The 22143-nt window shown below is 42.5% G+C and overlaps 1 protein-coding gene across 2 annotated transcripts in view; it reads right to left on the bottom strand.

The window, feature by feature from the left end:
• Positions 1-22143, bottom strand: part of LOC120024301 (serine/threonine-protein kinase MRCK alpha-like) — a 92658-nt gene that overhangs the window by 48996 nt on the left and 21519 nt on the right. For both annotated transcript variants that reach the window (XM_038968511.1, XM_038968512.1), the window contains exons 2-4: positions 7366-7457; positions 2385-2468; positions 482-577 (exon numbers count right to left, since the gene is read on the bottom strand). In XM_038968511.1, coding sequence (XP_038824439.1) covers positions 482-577; positions 2385-2468; positions 7366-7457 — 272 coding nt within the window. The remainder of the gene's footprint in view (positions 1-481; positions 578-2384; positions 2469-7365; positions 7458-22143) is intronic.

Raw genomic sequence — 22143 nt, 5'->3', positions numbered from 1 at the left:
ATTCCTCAACTTTTTCTCTCCATCTTACGAACTTACTTTCTTCAGGCTCTACCCCTTCTCCTCTTTCTCATCCTGCCATTCTTTCAGCCTACTCCATCACTCCTTTACCGTTAACTGTCATCCTATTATTTCTTTCATCCTGCCTCTTTACAGCTTGTGTACATCCCAAACAGCATCACATTCTCTATATATTGCACTACTTGTGACCAGAGCCTTTTGCCCCAGTTAAAAGTAGGGGCAAAGGTAAGGGCAAAAGGGTAAAGGGTGCCATTTGCGCCGCAAGCCTTGAAATGTGAAAGGGGGAAGGGCAGTCGGCGCAACAGTGGGAGCCAATGAGAGTCCATTAGAATGCTGCTTAGTTAATCAACTGAGCCGTCGCTATTCTTTACCCAACTATTTCTCAAGTGGTCACCATATGAAACTGATTGACATACAGTATATTGAAAGCCTTTGAAACGTTTGAAGTTTGTGGAGATCTTACCAGGTTGTTGTCGTCCTGGAAGGCGTAGTGCAGGGTGGTGATCCACTGGCTGTCCCCGTTCACCAGCACGTCCCGCTCCTCCCGGAAACACGCCGTCTGAGGGAGAGGACAGAGGACAACCGTCATACAAAGATAATGAATAGAATGTAGCTACTCTCATTGGAACTCACTGTGCGCCATCACTATTTGGTCCAACCCAGTGCTTCTTTTGGACAGGAGCTTACCGGAACTGAGGACCAGCACCTCAAATTTGTTTCTGCTTGACTTCCTGCACCTCTTATAGAATACCAGCTAAATAGTATTGCAGAGTTCCTTCACCTAAATATAAAGGAAATGAGTACCAGCACCGATTTCAATCGAAGTCAAGCACTGTTCCAACCTGTGTGTAATGAATTCCTGTGTCTGCTAGTGGTGGGAACCATAGAAATAGAATCTATTAAGTCTACCTCTGTGTGGGAAACCCCCTTTCAGAACATTTGGGGCTCAATTAAGTATATCAATTCAATTACACTTTCTAACAATCTTATAACACAGTCAAATTTATATTTTCCATCCGTGTGGACAAAGCTCATTCTAACTCTATGAGCAAGCCAGCCTCTGCCCTCTGCCTGTAGCTAGACTACATATACAAAAGTATGTGGACACCCCTTCAAATGGGTGGATTTGGCTATTTCAGCAACACCCGTTACTGATAGTTATATAAAATTGAGCACAGAGCCATGCAACCTCCATAGACAAACATTGGTAGTAGAACGGCCTTACTGAAGAGCTCAGTGACTTTCAGCAGGGAACAGTCATAGGATGCCAAATTTTCAACAAGTTAGTTAATCAAATGTCTGCCCTGTTAGAGCTGCCCAGGTCAACTATATGTGCTGTTATTGTGAAGTGGAAACGTTGAGGAGCAACAGCGGACCTGGGCAACAGGGGACTGTGAACGTCTGCATGACCGTCAGGGGAGGCCAATGATTTAAGCACAGCGCATTAACAGATGTATTGTACACAGCTCACATGGTAAAAACAAAAAAAACTTAGTGATGTAATCAAATTCACATTTATTATTCTAAACTTGTAATGAAAAAATTGAATGAAAATCTTGCTTCGCATGTTCTATGTAATGCATGTTTTATGCAAAAGCCAGAGTTACATAATGCTATCTCCAGTTAGCATTTAGCCCGGAGTCGTGTTGTAATGCAATTAGGCTTGGGCAATATAGCGTTTATACTGTATCCCGGGGTATTTCAAAATACTAACTGTATTATTTCCAATACCGTTAAACAACAATACTATTTAGGCGGTTGCAGGGCACCCACACCTCGCGGAGGCTGCGTGCTACGCCACTGCTTATAAGTTAAGTACAACTATAAGAAATCCGAAGATGTGTCCAATAAAATATATCCAGCTCAAGGCTCCTGCTATGCATTTGGTTTGCCTCACTTGCTAGCTAAGTGGCTAGATGTCAAATTGTTTTGTGCATCAATTTTTTTATTTTTTTTAAATAAATAAAATAGCAACAATTATTAGCACCCCTTGTGTGCACATTCGGTAGTACCGTATACCCCGGTATGGTACAGAGACGGTATGAAAATCTGGATACCGCCCAAACCTAAATGCAATGGCTGTTAGTATGTAGCCCTGAGGAATGCTGTAAAGCACATCTATCAAACTCATTCCACGGAGGCCCGAGTGTCTGCGGATTTTCGCTCCTACCCTTGTACTTGATTGATGAAGGTCACTAATTAACTGGAACTCCCCTTACCTTGTTGTCTAGGTCTTAATTGACAGTAAAAAACAAAGACCAGCAGAGGCCACTAGGCCTACCATGGAATCAGCTATTGCTGTTGTTAGCATTTAGCCCTGAATAATGCTGTAATGTTATGGCTGTTAGCATGTAGCCAGTGCTCACCTCTGCTCTCTTCAGCATCTCCCACTTGTTGAGGATCTTCATGGCAAACACCTTGTCTGCATTCTTCACTTTGACCACAGCAACCTACAGGAAACAGAGGAGAGAGGGAGTTAGAGGATGAGGGAGAGTTAGGATATGAGAGAAAAGTTTCCATCCACCATATTCATTACATCTACCCTGTCATGTTCAATAGGGCAAAGCCGTAGGACGAAGTTCAGGTAGAATCTCTGTTTCCCTTAGTTTCAGAACGTTCTCCCTACTGAACATGACCCACTCCTATTAGAACCGGGAAGGGGAGTGAACGAGGGCAGAAGGGAACATCTTTGTGGAATGAAATGCGTCCATACAGTCAGAGAAGGAGAGGAGTAGGGGAAGAGAAAGGAAGAGGGACAGGAAGTGACCTCGGACACAGAGGTAGTGACCCCTGAGACACACCACCTGGATCCTCTTACACACACACACAGCTGGGATCCTTTTCGCTCAAGGGCCTTGACGTGCCACTTACAGTCGCACGGCAGCACAAATACACTGACTTCAAACTGGTTTGCAGCAGGGTAGTTCCATTTGATTTCAATAACTTTTTGACCTCATACCTTTTGATTTAAATGCAACTTTTTATACCTATTACCCATGGTAGAAGTGGTTGGAAAGTAACTTTTTGGACCTGAATGCCAAAACACTTAGATGATAAAAGGTGATCAGAGTTGACCCATTTTGCATATCACACCATACCATAAGACATCCATGTCTTCATCACTGGAAAATATAAAGGGTTCAGTTTGATATCACTTAAAAGCTTAAAAACAGGGCTGTCAAATTATTTTAGAATTCTTTGAAAAACATGTTTTTAAATAAAAAATGTATTTTTTTTCCCCTTTAACAATAATTATCTTCATTTTTCGAATATGTTTAGCTTAGACTCTATTTTACATCATCTGAGGTGTTTGTGTTGTGCCCGCCATCAGTTGGGGAACAGCATGGTCTTGAATACAGGGTGGATGTCATACTACTAAAAATGGAAAAATCATGTCCACACATCAGAGAATGTTGACTTGAATGGGAATCTCAGTTGTTTTAAATTATACTGTCAATTTGCCATAGGAAACCTATTAAAATCATAGAAATGTAGATACTAGAATAGACATCCCTATTTTAGTTGACATTCGACGGTGGTTGGACCGACGGCCATCTTTGTGGTAGTAACAATGTCAATTCAAATTAGAACGTCAATGATGTACCAGCTAATTGCAGTGGTCTGAAGGGATATGTCCATACTATTCATTATATTTCTATGATTGCAATGACACCCACCCTGTATTCAAAAGTATGCTGTGTCTCAACTGATGGCGTGCACAATACAAGAAACTCAGATTATGTTGTTAAGTAGGGTCTAAACTACAACATATGGGGGGGGGGGGGAAATGGGGGGGAAAAGTTTACACATTTAGATAATTGATGTTAAAGGATAAAACAAAACGTTTTTTACAAAATAGTTTGACAACTCTGTAAGCTTTAAACTATATCAAACTTAACCGTTAATCTTTTTCAGTGATTAAGACATGAATAACTCATGATAGGGTATGCAAAAAAACACTACTACCATGGGCAAATATGTATGGAAAGTTTCCTTCAAATCAAAAGGGGTACGGTCAAAAAGTGATTGAAATCAAACGGAACGACCCAGCAAGGATAGGACACCTAGCTAGTTAAGCTACTGCTAAGTGCTAACGTCTCTGACGCAACCACAGGCAGCCCCCATTGTTAGGCCTGAGTGTAGTAAACAAGAGCATTCCTAAAACGAGTTGAGTTGCAACCGGAGCAAGGCCAGATGACTTCAGCTAGCAGGATTCCTCCCTCCTGCCTGCCTGTCTGCCTGCCAGAAAACACAAGAGAAAGCCTTTTTCACTTCAGCTTCTCTGCAACTCCCTCCGTCCGCCATGGGAGGAATTTAAACCACCAATCATCCACTCAGTCACACAAACACAAAGAAGCATGCATGTGCACACACACACACGCAATACACACACACACACACACACAAAATGCACACAGAAAATGACATGCAACACACACAAAAACTCTGTCGTCTGTAGTCCATTAAATGAGCTGGAGAAAAAGAATGAACGCTAAACGCAAATATAACATTCTCCTGCTGTTTGGGTTTCCTCCTGGTGAACTGATGGGGGGGAAAGGAGAGGAGAGGACTGTTCTTGGCACTGGCCCTGTGTATAGCATATACTCCCTCCCTCCCTGTTTTCTCAGCTTTCACCACTCAAACATATGTGTGAGAGCTTGACATGCAGGGTGGCTGACTGGCTGCTCTATGCTGTAGTGATATAAGGACAAATACATTTGTCGGGAGAGCCAAAACATCACACACAGATGCCAAGCTCTCTCTCCCAGCGCACAGACAGACGCCATCTCTCTCTCAGCTGACAATGGGGAGATGAAATAAAAACATCCTGCTCATAATATGTTCTCTTTTCTGTTTCCACAGCTTCCCACTCTTCCATAGGGTTGCCAGATCTTCCTGTACCTTTTTCAGATTTCACAGGTTTTTTTCTGAAATTTTGAGGATTCCCCTCCCTGCTTATTCCCTCCTGCTTTATGTAATTCTCCAACTGGTATTTATGGAAAACAGGAGAACTTTGGAAAAGTTTTTCAGAAATACTGGTAGGAGTATTCCTCAAAAAGAAATAAAAAGTAACGAGGAAATTTTCCAGAATTTTGCAAAACTGCTACTGTGAATAGGGTCTTCCTGTGGCATTATGAGAGAAAAAAATATTTAAAAAATTCTGGTGTGTCGCTGCTAAATGAATATAGGGGAAATACTGGTTACACTATGATGGCTTATCACTGGAAAGACATAAGATGGACCTCTGGCCAGAGACCTTTAAATCATTACATAGATCTAGGCCTAAGCTATGTCTTTGCCTGCCAGCCAATGGATACGGTTGTTGTTGTTGTAAATATGCCTGAAAATGTATAGTGAATTGAATAGGCCTGTGATTGTAATTATGTTTTTATGAATTAAACAAATCCAGCCACTTACTTTGTTGCTGCTTTTCCAATCAACTCAGTAGATTTGGATAGCATGTAGGCTAGGCTATATGAAATACAGGCCTGCATAACACAGCACAGGAGGCAGTGATTAAAGGCGTCCGCATGCTTCCCATCCAAAACAGTTCGGTACAGTTTGTGCATATATTGTGACAAAATGTTGTTGGTTTTGGCCTTCGACAAGGGTTTATTCGGCTGTTTATGGACAGAAAATTATTTTTTGAGGCAAACCGAAATTCAGAAGCCGAAGTCTACATCCCTGAGTCGGTGATTGGTCAACAGTAGGGATTCTTCAATTAAGTGTTTGTTGTCATTCAAAGATAGACGACTCATTTTCATGCACATTTTTCACTTGAGAAATACTGCCCCAAACATCTTAGTTAGATGTAAAACTGTTCGACTAAGATCTCCTTGGCAAAAACGGATAGATTGCTTGTATCTTAGATTAAGTCGGACTATTCTGAGAAAGGGTATACTGGCTACGGAGTTTAAAGATGGACAAACAGTACTAATGCCGCTTTATTCTCGTTTTTCAAGCGAAGGTTTTTTAAGGGTGTATACGAATACACTCGTTCAGTTCGCCGAGTTTGACTAGGTGCCAGCCGAACTGAAGTTTGCGGAAGGAAGCCTTTAGACCAACCTCAACACAAGGTGCGAGAAGAGGTACGGTACACCACAGGGGCCTATATCAGAAATAGAATAAGTAGAGTCAACTGTGAGGCTGTAGCTTAGCTAACGTCAGAGCCACAGAAATAGCTCTAGCACGAGCGGACGCCGCTGCTAGCCTGACACGGGGCTAAGGACCAGGGCACAAACATGTTATTCTTTCATTCACTGTGAATTAAAACCCCAATAAAAAAGGGTCTGAAACAGGCCATATGGACCTCAGCACTGGGTAGAGCTCCAACCAACCCAAACACTATTCAAAATCTTTCAAATACTTTGAGCATTTTCTCTAACCTGCCTGGAACAAAACAGGCGCCAAGACAGCTTTTACCCCCAAGCCATGAGACTGCTAAATAGCCATGAGACTGCTAAATAGCCATGAGACTGCTAAATAGTCAATTAATGGATACCCAAACTATCTGCACTGACCCCATCTTGCACTGACCCTTCGACCTTTCATTGTATTCGGCACATGTGACAAAATTAGATTTAGATTTTTTTGCAGTGTCAGATGGGTGGGGTTTGCCAGTTTGAACTATTCTATTGGTCCATGAAGCAAGCCAAGCTCAATCAACCACAGATAAATTAGGCTATTTGAAATGATTTCAAATAGTATTGAACCCAGGTCTGCCAGCAGCACAGCAGCTAGCCTAGCTAGCTATAATATACAAAGACCATTTGTCATGTAACCTTACACGGCTGAGTTTCTGCTGCCATTGCTAGCTCTCCAACATTCCCCAGGTTTGACGTCACTCGCAGTAGAAGACATAATAATAACTATATTTCAACTCATGCCCTCGAGCCGCGAAGAAGAAAAATAAGGTTCGGTTTTAGTTTCATTTTTTATAGAAAATCTTTCACAGCGACGGTAAGGAAAATATTAAAGCATTCTCTTACATGTTGAGTCATGCATATAGCATGTGGCCTAGTGACCCATGCCTTGCTGCTGGGATCACACTATGTGCACACACACACACACACATATATATATACACACATACATATATACACACACACACACATATATACACACACACACACAATTGCCAAGATTCTTGAGGAACTATATTGTCTTTGCATGCATTGTTCTGTTGTTGTGATTGTCTCTACGCCCTATGTAGGCTACACTTGAAATGCTTTTTCTTTGCCGATGTCTTGCAAGCTTACTATTGAGGTTCAAACTTCAAAAATACTTCCTGGTGAAATAAGGTTATAAAAAAGCACAATAAAAAAAAAAAGGGAAAAAAAAGCATACCTCTCCAAAGGCTCCTCGTCCAATCACCTTGAGGATCTCAAAGTCCTCTTTGTGCAGGCGCATCTGTTTCACCTTGGAAGTGAACGGTTTGGCTGCAGGAGGAGAGAGAGAGAGAGGTTAGAATTCTGGGGACTTAAAATATTGAACTTGACCTGAGAATGTGCAAACTAAAATAGTTGCGCATCATCATGATTCAATTCATAAAACAATAAAACAACAAATCAGAAATACATTTTTAGGTGGATACTAAAAATCTGACACAAAGCAAATGGCACACAACACAGGTAAATCCATTTGAATGTAATCATTTTGAGATGGCATTCCTTTTGATTTAAACAAAAATCTTTCTATACATGTTTGCCCATGGAAGAAGTGGTCAGAGCGTGACTTTTTGGACCTGAATGCCAAAATCATTCAGGAGATAAAGTTGCTCAAAGTTGACCCATTTTGCATACCCCACCATACAATGAGACCTCCATGTCTTCATCACTGGAAAAGACAAACGGTGCATCATCATTTAAAAGATTGCAAACAGGGTTGTTTTTTAATTAAATCTTTTTACCTTTTACGTCAATTGTCAAAAAATGCGTTTACTCCCATTTTTTTCATATTTGCATATGTTGTAGCTTAGACCCTACTTTACATCAGATGTTTTTGTGTTGTGCCCACCATCAGTTGATACCAGTGATGTATATACACCCTGGATTGGGGATACTCTATATTGGCCATTGAGAGGCATTGAAGCCACTGGTCATCTAGCCTATATATAAATCATTGATTGAGACACAAGCTCTTGATTACAAGGTGGGTGTCATTTCAAATCATAGAAATATAATACATAGAATGGGCCCGTCCCTTCACACCACTGCAATTTAGCTGGTACAGGTACACCGTTGACATTTAAATGTTCTAATTACCACCACAAAGATGGCTGTCACTCCACCAACCGTCGATTGTCTACATAAATGGCTGTCATGTCTATTATATGATCTATATCTATATGATTTCAATGGGTTTGCTATGGAGGATTGACAGTATAGTTTAAAACGAGAGATATTCCTGTTCGAGTCAACATTATCTTATGTGTGGACCTCCAACCTGATATCAAATAGGGTCTAAGCTGCAACATTAGCGAATTGTCTTTTATTTTTCAGTTTGTGTTTTTAGATAAATGTAAGGCAAAAAAAGAAAACGTCTAATATATATATATTTTTTGTCACTGTAAGCTTTTAAATGACATCAATCCCAACCCTTTGTCTTTTCCAGTGATGAAAACACGGATGTCGCAGGGTACGCAAAATAAGTCAACTTTGAGCACCTTCACCTCTTGGCATTTAGATCCAAACAGTCACTTCCTGAGCACTACAAAGGGCAAATTTGTACAGAAGGTTTCGTTCAAATCAGAAGGTGGTGCTATCAAATAGTGATCGAATTCAAATGGATTTAGCCACTAGTAATGATTTCCGGTGAGTGTCCTCCTGCCTGTCAGTCCTGTATGCGGAGGGGTTGATATAGATGTCGATCTGTGATCATCACCACTGAGATCTTTATAGTAAACCACACTGGTCTGGAAGTGCAAAGGGCAGTTATAAAACTGTCTACCGTTACCCTTACATTTGACCTAGCCTAGGGCTCTGGGTGACTCACAAACGTAATCCGGAGTCGACAGACAAGCAGCATTTTCCCTACTTTGTAGAGGAAGGACATTCATCCACTTCCTTTTTTACTCTGGATCCTCCATTAAACCTGAGGTAGACTGCCAGTTGGTTAGATGGTTCAGCAGGGTCAGGAGCAGCAGATTGGATACTCTTGAACATAATACAGACCTATTAAATGCCTATTGGCCTATATGTTAGGATATAGCATGGGCCTACTGATGGATGGAGCTGATGATCTGTGCAACATTTTGCTTAGGTGGACCCTTGTGCACAAGCAGAATACATGGGTCACATCAAATACTCATTCATTCATTCATTCCTTCATTCATTTATTCATCCATCCATCCACTGGTTAGTGTTCCATCCTGGTACGGTCATCATGTGCCAGGCTTATCCAGAGAGGCCCTTGGCTCCCCTGTCAGAATCCCAGCGAGGGTCACAGCCAGGCAGAGAACAACACCAGACCAAACCAACACCCAACAACAACCTTTACTGATAAAGGAAAGGAAAGGCAGGGCTTTCAGTTGCTCAGTGTGGTATGGCGAATACCGATGTCCCTTCTTCAGTGTTTAAATATACTGTAAGAGTGCACATCAAGTTACTGTCACGTGCACAAGTACAGTGAAATGCTTTTCTAGCAAGCTCTAAACCCAACAATGCAGTACTCAATATCAATGTAGGACAAAAAATAACACAAGATAGAACAAAAATACACAAGAAAAAAAATAAGAAGAACACGAGAACCAAGTAAGCTGCTGTATTTACAGGGTCAGTTCCAATACCATATTTACAATGTGCAGAGATACTGGACTGACAGAGGTAGATACACTATAACGTACATACAAAAGTATGTGGACACCCTTCAAATTAGTGAATTTGGCTAATACAGCAACACCGTTGCTAACAGGTGTGTAAAATCTAACACACAGCCATGCGATCTCCATAGACAAACATTGGCAGTAGAACGGCCTTACTGAGGAGCTCAGTGACTTTCAACGTGGCACCGTCATAGAATGCCACCTTTCCAACAAGTTAGTTCGTCAAGTTTCTGCTCTGCTTGAGCTGCCCAGGTCCACTGTATGTGCTGTTATCGGAGTAGAAACGTCTAGGAGCAACAACGGCTCATCCGCGAAGTGGTAGGCCACACAAGCTCACAGAATGGGACAGCAGAGTGCTGAAGCACGTAGCGCGTAAAAATCGTCTGTCCTCAGTTGCAACACTCACTACCAAGTTCCAAACTGCCTCTGGAAGCAACATCAGCACAAGAACTGTTCATCGGGAGCTTCATTAAATGGGTTTCCATGGCTGTGAAGCCCAACACAAGCCTAAGATCACCATGCGCAATGCCAAGTGACGGCTGGAGTGGTGTAAAGCTCGCCGCCATTGGACTCTAGAGCAGTGGAAACGCGTTCTCTGGAGTGGTGAATCACGCTTCACCACCGGGCAGTCCGATGGACATATCTGGGTTTGGCAGATGCCAGGAGAACGCTACCTGCCCCAATGCATAGTGCTAACTGTAAAGTTTGGTGGAGGAGGAATAATGGTTTGGGGCTGGTTTTCATGGTACGGGCTAGGCCCCTTAGTTCCAGTGAAGGGAAATCTTAACGCTACAGCATACAATGACATTCTAGACGATTCTGTGATTCCAACTTTGTAGCAACAGTTTGAGGAAGGCCCTTTCCTGTTCCAGCATGACAATGCCCCCATGCACAAAGCGAGGTCCACACAGAAATGGTTTGTTGAGATCGGCGTGGAAGAACTTGACTGGCCTGCAGAGTCCTGACCTCAAACCCATCTAACACCTTTGGGATAAATTGGAACGCCGACAGCGAACCAGGCCTAATCGTCCAACCTCACTAATGCGCTTGTTGCTGAATGGAAGCAAGTCGCCGCAGCAATGTTCCAACATCTTGTGGAAAGCCTTCCCAGAAGAGTGGAGGCTGTTATAGCAGCAAAGGGGAGACCACCTACATATTAATGCCCATGATTTTGGAATGAGATGTTCAACGATACTTTTGTCATGTTTTTTATTTTATTTTTTATTTATCCGTTATTTTATGTAGTGTATGTATAGGGGTAAGCTGACTAGGCATTAGGATACATGATAAACAGAGTAGCAGCAGCGTATATTATGATTGTATGTGAGTGTGTGTGCGTAGTCAGTAAAATGTGTGTGTGTGTGTGTGTGTGTGTGTGTGTGTGTGTGTGTGTGTGTGTGTGTGTGTGTGTGTGTGTGTGTGTGTGTGTGTGTGTGTGTGTGTGTGTGTGTGTGTGATGGAGTGTCAGTGAATGTGTAGAGTCCTGTGAGTGTGCATAGAGACAGTGCAAAAAAAAAAAAAAAAAAAAAAAAAAAAATGGGGTCAACTCAGATAACTAACAAAATGGCTACAGGGACTATTTTTGAAGTCTTATGGCTTGGAGATCGAAGCTGTTCAGGAAGCAGAAAAAAACAGTCTATGGCAGTGGCTGGAGTCTAATGATTTTCCAGCCATTCTTTTCACACCACCTGATATAGAGTTCCTGGATGGCAGGGAGTGATGTACTGGGCTGTCCGCACCACCCTCTGTAGCGCCATGCGATCGAGGGCGGTGCTGTTGGCATACCAACCAGTGATGCAGCCAGTCAAGATGCTCTCAACGGTGCAGCTGTAGAACTTTTTGAGGATTAGAGGTCCCATGCCAAACCTTTTCAACCTCCTGAGGGGGAAGAGGCGCTGTCGCACCTCCTTCACGACTGTGCGCACCATTAAGGAACTTGAAGCTGTCGACTCGCTCCACTGCAGCCCCGTCGATGTGGACATGCTCGGAGGGGAAAATGGTGTTAAACGCTGAGCTGTAATCAATGAACAGCATTCTCACACATAGGATTTCCCTCTTATCTAGGTGGGTGAGGGCAGTGTGGAGTGCAATTGAGATTGTGTCGTCTATAGATCTGTTGGGCGGTATGCAAATTGGAGTCTGTCTAGGGTGTCTGGGATGATGGAGTTGATGTGGGCCATAACCAGCCTTTCAAAGCACTTTATGATTATAGTGAGTAATGAGTGCTACAGGGCGGTAGTCTTTGTGACATGAAACCTTAAGGTTCTTGGGAACAGGAATGATTGTGGTCAGCTTAAGACGTGGGGATTACAGACTGGGATAAGGAGAGGTTGAAAATGACCGTGAATATGCCTGCCAGCTGTTCTGCGCATGCTCTGACAACGCGTCCTGGAATACCAGTCCTGTAGCATAATCTCTGATTCTGATGACCATTTCTCAACGGAGCGAGTCACGGGTAATTCCTGTGAACTCGGAAAAATGGCAAGAACAATTTCTGGGGTTTCAACAAATATTTCACAAGGGTCTATTTTCCTTATGTCCGTCCACATTGTGGGAAGTAGAACGAGCCGACGCTTAGCTTGGCACACACTGGGCCTTTCTCCAATCCTTAATCTCGCAATTACTATAACGACCCAAGTATCACCACCACCACTTCTTTACTTGTTGCATTGACTTTAAAAAAAGACACAGTAACTAGGCCTAGACACAAGCAGTCTCGGACACACAAACAACACCAGTCTCGCTCAAATTTACCCAAGGGTCACGTGCTGTTTTGTCTAACAGTGAAGTAATGTAATGTACATTGTGACATCCCGCCCTTTTAACTCCGAACTTCAGACAAAGGCCTTACAGTTCTGACTATACATCTTTACTAACTATCAAAATATACGGGTCGGCCAAACATAGCAACGGTTGCTATGACAAGGTGTGGCGCCAGCCAGTTTGTGGCGCTTTAAAACGTGAATATCCAACCAAACGATGACTGACTTGGCGTCTTAGTTTTGTCCCCCGACGGTTTTGCAAAAGCTTTCAAACTAAGTGACTTCACTGTTAGCAGGACAGAGTGCACATAACATTATGCACTCGCGCTCAAAACAGCCACGAGACTTTCAGTTTCATTGGTTAGAAGCACTGCCTGTGACTACGTATGCGGCGCAACTGGAAAAACATGAGTAGGCCCAACTAATCCAGTGACGGACTGGTTTATCCCAGACACAGATTATCAGACAGATCTAGGTCCATTATAAGCAGTGAGTTTATTATCCACAGACGATGCAGCTGAAGGAAAACGTTGTACTACTGAAGACAAGCGTGTTCATTCAGCTAAAGAAACACAAACGTCATGGTCAATACAGTAACCAGGCGTCACCCTAGGGCTCTGCACTTTCAATACTGTGTCTGTGTGTGTGTGTGTGTGTGTGTGTGTGTGTGTGTGTGTGTGTGTGTGTGTGTGTGTGTGTGTGTGTGTGTGTGTGTGTGTGTGTGTGTGTGTGTTTGTGTAAGCCTAGGCCTGTGTGTGTTCATTTGAACGAGTCCCCCTCCATATGCACTGGCCTACATGTGCCAATGTATATTTGCTCTACCCTCTCCGTACTTGAAACAGGTACAGTAGAGGAGAGAGTGTGTACGCAGACCTAAGAGAATCTTTCTTTCCCCAAATTATCATTCACTACAAAGAATTTGAAACTATAAAAAACAAAACTTCGGGTGAAAAAACGAAAATGCGCAGTTTTGGCAGCCAAATACGGTACGCGTCCTCCTGCCACAACCCGAGGGGCCGCCAGTGAAAAGTACAGAATGTAACAATAGTATTTGCCATTTTGTTTTGTTTGGGCTTTCATGACATGTGGCTTCTCAGTCATGTTAAAACAAGTCTACTACAATTCCTTATATTCTCATTAGATGTTGTTAATGTTAACAGCATTACTACTACTACTACCAGGCCTACTATTATTATTACTACGATGGTTAACCCGATCTTTGTTGTTTTATGTGTACTTCATTTAACTTGCCATGTCAATAGTCTATTGAATTGAATTGAGTGAGAGAGACAGTAGATCCCACATCCATGCAGCGCTGTGATGTACAGAGAGAGGGGACATCTGGAAGCCATAAGAGGGATTATTTACGGCCAGAGTGAGGTAATGACACAAAAATGCCACCTCCAGAGGAGGGAAAGAGGGAGAGCGAGAGGGGCCAGATCTGGGAATGGCCTTTCACAGCACTACTGGAAGGATGTTCCTCATAATAAGTTAGACCTCGTAAGATCTTGGCTACCATACTTTTGGAATTCTCGACGCGGCTCACGCAATTTCCCCAACCGTCATCACATTCAAATGAAGAGAAAACGTGTAGCTGTCACAATGGGACACAGGACTAACGCGCCTTTGTCTGTGGACCAAAACTATTTTCCAATCGTTTTGTTCTGAACAGAACCATTATTTTCTCCCGTTCTGTTCCGACCAGCGAAATGAAGTTCTGAACCGGTTAGAACACCCAATAAGTAATGGATTATATTGTTTATAATTACATCTGAAATCGAATATAAAAAAAAAAAAATGTTTAGCTCAACATTAAATTTGTTCACCAATCAGTGCAGATAGAGCAGCTTGCTATGGAGCTGGTAAGCGATAGTTGTAGGGCACACGAGGCGACTGATATTTTGGCGGGTAGGGAGAGGGTAAGAGAGGCTGATGCGGGACGTTTGGCTTGAAGCACCTGGGCATGAAGGGATTTCTTTTAACTTCAGAGTTGGCTTAAAGTTGGAACAGAGTAGGCTAGCGAGCTAACAAGCTTGTGTGTGCAGAGCGGCACCACATTTGAAATAATGATCATACCATTTTCTATTTAATAACTAACCCAGTACTTAACTAGTACTGAAAAAGTGAATCCCTTATTTTCTCATTTAAAATGTGACAGTGACAGTGAGGGCTTTGCATGGGTGCTTTGTTGCGTTTTTCATCCCAGTAGGGATGAACATTTCGGTACATTTTGTTGCCGACTAACCAACCCCCATTAACCGGTAAACAAACAGTTAAATTCGTTTGTTAACAGTAAAATTAGTGCCAACAGAAAACCCCATGCATGGAAGGAACAGACATTGTTCATTCAGAGCTTAAAAAAAACATGTGACAATGGCGATCCTCTCATATTATTAAACATGCAACTACTGTAATGAAGCAGACAATGGAATACATCATTTTCAAACATTTTCCAAAATGCAATTTGCGGGAAAACACTGTCCTGTGACAGAGATGAACATCTCCGTTAGAAACTTTGAAAGAGGGAAAATGTAAATATGCAGGATGGGTTGTTAATATGACTAGGATTGAGTCTTTGGCTTCTGGACAAGGGAAGAAAGTCGATATGAAAACCAGTAGAACAGGAGAGAAAGGATGTGAAAATGTTTTGGTTGCTAGCTTAGCTGTTAGATGCTTCTTGCTGCTCCTCTTTCTCCCAATGCTCGCTGCAGCCTGTATCTGTGCGTTCCCTAGCAAAAAGTATCCGCTCTGGCTTGCTCACAGCTCACTGACTAGAGACAGCCATTAGTTGACATAAGAAAGCTACTTTCTAACGCTATTAACTCACTCTACATTATTTATGGCAATATAATAATTCCGGTCGATCAAGACGGTGTTCTGGTAATGGCGCCAGTGGCGACGGCTGGCGTTTTACAGGCTCCTAACCAACTGTGCTATTTTTTTCTTCTTTTTTCGCATTGTTTGTAACTCATTTTGTACATAATGTTGCTGCTACCGTCTCTTATAACCGAAAAAGAGCTTCTGGACATCAGAAGAGCGATTACTCAACTCGACCGGGACAAAGATTTTTTCTTTAATGAGTCCGATGTAAAGGATATACTGCTTTGTCGAGACAAGGCCCAAATCCCCATCATCCGCGTGAAGAAAAGACGGAGAAAAAGGGAGAGGAGGGCAGGGTGCCTTGTAAGAATTTGCCGACGAGTAGGTAAACCACCACTTCCCTCCGTATTATTGGCCAACATGCAATCATTGGAAAACAAATTGGACAATCTACGATTAAGACCATCCAATCAACAGGATATTAAAAACTGTAACATCATAAGGCTGGATAAAATACACGGATAAAATAGAGCTGGCTGGCAAGACGAGAGGCGGGGGTGTGTGTCTATTTGTCAATAACTGCTGGTGAGCGATGTCTAATATAAAAGTCTCGAGGTATTGCTCGCCTGAGATAGAATATCTCATAATAAGCTGTAGACCACACTATCTAAAAAGAGAGTTCTCATCTATCTTATTCGTAGCCATCTATTTACTACAACAAACCGATGATGGCAGTAAGACCACACTCAACGAGCTGTATAAGGCCATAAGCAAACAAAAAAATGCTCATCCAGAAATGGCGCTCCTAGTAGCCGGGGACTTTAATGCAGGAAAACTTAAATCCGTTTTGCCTCATTTCTACCAGCATGTCACATGTGCAAACAGAGAGAAAAAAAACTCTAGACCACCTTTACTCCACACACAGACATGCATACAAAGCTCTCCCTCGCCCTCCATTTGGAAAATCTGACCATAATTCTACCTTCCTGATTCCTGCTAACTAGCAAAAACTAAAGCAGGAAGTACCAGGGACTCAATATGTAACTGGTCAGATGACGCGGATACTACACTACAGGATTGTTTTGCTAGCACAGACTGGAATATGTTCAAAGATTCATCCAATGGCATTGAGGAGAATACCACCTCAGTCACCGGCCTCATCAAGAAGTGTATTGACAACATCGTCCCCACAGTGACCGTACGTACATATCCCAACCTGAAGCCATGGATTACAGGCAACATCCGCACTGAGCTAAAGGCTATAGCTGCTGTTTTCAAGGAGAGGGACACTAATCCAGAGGCTTATAAGAAATCCTGCTATGCCCTCAGACGAACCACCAAACAGGCAAAGCGTCAATACAGGACTAAGATTGAATCCTACTACACTGGCTCTGATGCTCGTCGGATGTAGCAGGGCTTGAAAACGATTACGGACTACAAAGGGAAACCCAGCCGCGAGCTGCCCGGTGACGCAAGCTAAATGCCTTTTATGTAATTGCTGCAAAAAGTGGCTCTTCAAAGTATTGACTTTGGGGGGTGAATAGTTATGCATGCTCGCTCAAGTTCTGTTTTTTTGTCTGATTTCTTGTTTGTTTCACAAGAAAAAATATTTAGCATCTTCAAAGTGGTAGGCATGTTGTGTAAATCAAATGATACAAACCCCCCAAAAATCAATTTTAATTCCAGGTTGTAAGGCAACAAAATAAGAAAAATGCCAAGAGGGTGAATACTTGAGACAGCCTATAGGGAGGAGGTCAGAGACCTGGCAGTGTGGTGCTAGGACAACAACCTCTCCCTCAACGTGAGCAAGACAACGGAGCTGATCGTGGACTATAGGAAAAGGAGGGCCAAACAGGCCCCTATTAACATCGACGGGGTTGAAATGGAGCAGGTCGAGACTTTCAAGTTCCATGGTGTCCACATCACCAACAAACTATCATGGTCCAAACACACCAAGACAGTTGTGAAGAGTGCACGGCAACACCTTTTCCCCCTCAGGAGACTGAAAAGATATGGCATGGGTCCTCAAAAGGTACCACCACTTGGTATGGCAACTGCTCGGCATCTGACTGGAAGGCGCTACAGAGGGTAGTGCGTACGGTCCAGTACATCACTGGGGCCAAGCTTCCTGACATCCACGACCCTATATACTAGGCAGTGCCAGAGGAAGGCCCAAAAAGTTGTCAGACTCCAGTCACCCAAGTCATAGACTGTTCTCTCTGCTACTGCACGGCAAGCTGTACCAGTCTAGGACCAAAAGGCTCCTTAACAGCTTCTACCCCCAAGCCATAAGACTGCTGAACAATTAATCAAATGGCCACCCAGACTATTTACATTGTCCCCCTCCCTTTGTTTTTACACTGCTGCTACTCACTGTTTATGATCTATGCATAGTCACTTTACAAATTACCTCGACTAACCTTTCCCCTGTACATTGACTCATACCGGTAGCCCCTGAATATAGCCTCATTATTGCTGTAATTTTCTTGTGCTACTTTTTGATTTTATTACATTTTTTTTACTTTAGTTTATTTTGTAAATATTTTCTCAACTCCATTTCTTGAACGGCGTTGTTGGTTAAGGGCTTGTAAGTAAACATTTCACGGTAAGGTCTAATACACCTGTTGTATTCGGCGCATGTGACAAATACAATTTGATGTGATATTTTCGGCCGGCTAACTGACTATGATAACCATTAACAACCCTAGTTCTCATGCTGTTCCGGTTCTGTTCCTCAAAACCAGAAAATAACAAACATTTTTCTCTTCTGTTCCCTGAACCAGTTCCAACCCCTGGTTCTAATTCATTTAAACTAGAACTGCCTTCTTGATCTCTAAGGATTTGGAAATTCTTTATTTCAACTGGACTTCCTGGTTAAATAAATAATCGAATTAGGGTACAAATGCGGCAGGGGAAACAGCTGCACAGTCAGTGGTTCCCTTATCAAAAATGAAATCTGTACTTTTAAGTAGGCTGCTACCCCAGCTGCTTCGAACTAGTGACCCAAGCGTCAACCAGCCAGGCAACTTTTTTAAAAATAACCTTTTAGCCATTTAATTGCAAGTAGCTTTAAAACATCCTGTAAATTACCCAAATTACAGATGAAAATGTAACCAGGCCCTTCAAGTCGCGGCCAAGGGGCTCTCCAGTCTCCAGTACACAGATGTGGAGCGAGGACAGGCTGAGGAGGAGTGGCAATACTAAAATTCTTGGCCGGGAATCAGACAATCTGCAGCATGTGAGCTCCCCAGGCTTTGCCAAGGGGACTTCCATAACATGAATTTTGTCATGTGTGATATACACTGAGTGTGCAAAACATTAGGAACTCCTTCCTAATGTTGAGTTGCACCCCTTTATCCCTCAGAACAGCCTCAATTCATCAGAGCATGGACTCTACATGGTGTTGAAAACGTTCTACAGGTATGCTGGCCCATGTTGACTCCAATGCTTCCCACAGTTGTGTCAAGTTGGCTGGATATCCTTTGGGTGGTGGACCATTCTTGATAAACACGGGAAACTATTGAGTGTGAAAAACCCAGCAGCGTTGCATTTTTCGACACAAACCGGTGCGCCTGGCACCTACTACCATACCCCGTTCAAAGGCACTTAAATCTTTTGTCTTGTCCATTCAACCTCTGAATGGTACACAATTCATGTCTCAAGGCTTAAAAATCCTTCTTTAAGATGTTTAAGTCTATGTCATGTAAAGAGCAGGGCTGTTACGGTGATCGTATTACCGCCACACCAGCGGTCACGAGTCATGACCGCAGTCAAATTCCACATGACCATTTAGTCACGGTAAATAGGCTTCTCTGATGCTGCTCATGGTCATTAGTAGCATACCAAACTTGCTAACTGCCAGTCGCTAATGGCTTGGTACTCAGCACTATTGTCCCTCTAATCACTCTGACATCAATGTAAATTCAATCAATGTTCACATCAAACACTTCATGGTAGCCCACGAGCTCATGTTGCGCAACATTTCTATTGGATAAGCAACTGCGTGAGAAAAAGTTTGGAGAAGCTAATTTTCACCATAAAAAAAATGCACTTTTATAATAAAGAATTCCATGCATCATCGCATTTGCAGACTTATGTAACGTAACCTACTATTCATAATGTGATGAGTAGATTGGATAGTCATAATTTAGGCTAATAATAGAACTCAATCACTGTTCGCCCCCAAAAAAAGACTGTTCAATGCATGGCTGAGCGCAGCGCGTATAGCGTAGAGTAGGCCTAGGCTAGATCACTTACTTTTCTTCTTCCTTTGCATGGGGAAAATTTGGCCTGTTCTGAAGACATTTCATGCAATTCTACTACACTTTATATGACTGGAGACATTAGCAGAATTTTTTTTTTTTTTTTTTTTCCATTCGACAAATTACAGGGTAGACTACTATTCTGACACTGAAACAGATATATAAAAACAACGTTGTCCATATAATGAGCCAACGAGAAGAGGAGACAAATAGAATATGACGTCCATCTAAACTGGCGGAAATTATTGTTCAAAAACAAATGTTAAAACATTTTTAAAAAACGGAACATCCATTCGAAATGGATTAAAATAATATTTCTCAACCATCTACACAAAATACCCCATAACTGCATGGCCAAGCACGACTCCAACACCATCATTAAGTTTGATGGCACAACAGTGGTAGGCCTGATCACCGACAACGATGAGACAGCCTATAGGGAGGTCAGAGACCTGGCAGTGTGGTGCCAGGACAACAACCTCTCACTCAACGTGAGCAAGACAAAGGAGCTGATCATGGACTACAGGAAAAGGAGGGACGAACAGGCCCCCATTAACATCGACGGGGCTGTAGTGGAGCAGGTCGAGAGTGTCAAGTTCCTTGGTGTCCACATCACCAACAAACTATCATGGGCCAAAACACACCAAGACAGTGGTGAAGAGGGCACGACAACACCTTTTCCCCCTGAGGAGACTGAAAAGATTTGGCATGGGTCTCCAAATCCTCAAAAAGTTATACAGCTGCACCGTCGAGAGCATCCTGACCGGTTGCATCACCGCCTGGTATGGTAACTGCTCAGCATCCGACCGTAAGGCGGTACAAGGCACTACAGAGGGTAGTGCGTACGGCCTAGTACATCACTGGGGCCAAGCTTCCTGCTATCCAGGACCGATATGCTATGCAGTGTCAGAGGAAGACCCCAACAATTTTAAAGACCCCAGTCTTTTTATTTGACTCGGCAAGTCAGTTAAGAACAAATTCTTATTTTTACAATGACGGCCTACCCCGGCCAAACCCTCCCCTAACCAGTCACCCAAGTCATAGACTGTTTGTTCTCTCTGATACCGCACAGCAAGCGGTACCAGAGTGCCAAGTCCAGGTCCAAAAGGCTCCTTAACAAGCCATAAGACTGCTGAACAATTCATCAAAATGGACACCCGGACTATTTACACCTTGTTCTAGAGAGATTTACATGGTTATCAAAACGTCACGCCAGGGTACGCCTACACGAAACAGTCCTTATTTTAAGTGTTTCTAAAAAATCCCCTATGGGAAAAATGAATGGTGGAAAAACAAATTGTAACAATTTCCCTGTTTGACCGCTAGATTTTATGGGTATTATGACTCATACTGTGGTACTCGACGACTCTCCATTGACTAAGACATTTTTCTAGTCGGGTACAGCCCTATTTTTCACCCATCTAGCAATAAGTGCCCTTCTTTGCAAGGCATTGGAAAACCTTCCTGGTCTTTGTGGTTGAATCTGTGTTTGAAATTCACTGCTCGACTGAGGGACCATACAGACAATTCTATGTGTGGGGTACAGAGATGAGGTAGTCATTCAAAAATCATGTGACTTGTTAAGCATATTTTAACTCCTGAACTTATTTAAGCTTGCCATAACAAAGGGGTTGAATACTTATTGACTCAAGACATTTCAGCTGTTCATTTTTTTTAATACATTTGTAAACATTTTCAAAAAACATAATTCCACTTAGACATGATCTGGTATTGTGTGTAGGCCAGTGACAAAAACAAACACATTTAATCCATTTTAAATGCAGGCTGTAATATAACAAAATGTGTGAAAAGTCGTGTGTAGACCAGTGACAAAAAATATATATTTAATCCATTTTAAATTCAAGCTGTAATATTACAAAATGTGGAATAAGTCAAAGGGTGTTGGTACTTTCTGAAGGCACTGTAGCCTATGTGTGGTCCATATTATCAGGTATGCTATTAGCAATAAGCATTCTATCACCTGTAGCTGATGGAGCATAGAAGCTATAAATAAATGGGCTGAAGCATTGGGTTGCCTATCTGCTATTGGGCTAATCGTTTGCTAGATCCCATATGTGCTCTTTGAAATAGTTAGCATCCTTTTGATTAATTCTATGTCCCCAAAAAATTTGCACAAACACAGTGAATATAATGTAGGCCTACCTGTTAGGGTAACTTGAGGTAAACAGCCACCTGTACTTCTCACAGAAACCACTTCATATCACAATTTTCCCCCAAAACACTTTCCCTGGTTACCACTTCTCTTGCTCAACTAAAATTGTAATCAGTCTCATCCCAATTTGTTAAGACACTCACTCCCCAAAACATTTGAGGTAGGGTGGCATTTTACCCCAAGATACCCTACAATTGACCTGTGTTACATATAGCCGCATTCTACACTATGCACTCACTGCAATTTGCTGAGCAGTAATGTGCTTAACCATAGATCAGCTAAAAA

The sequence above is a fragment of the Salvelinus namaycush genome, chromosome 29 (genome assembly GCF_016432855.1).
Source record: "Salvelinus namaycush isolate Seneca chromosome 29, SaNama_1.0, whole genome shotgun sequence".
In the NCBI taxonomy this organism is placed as follows: Eukaryota; Metazoa; Chordata; class Actinopteri; order Salmoniformes; family Salmonidae; genus Salvelinus; species Salvelinus namaycush.
Note: the sequence above shows the minus strand (reverse complement) of the source record. Positions and strands in the feature narration are given on the sequence as shown.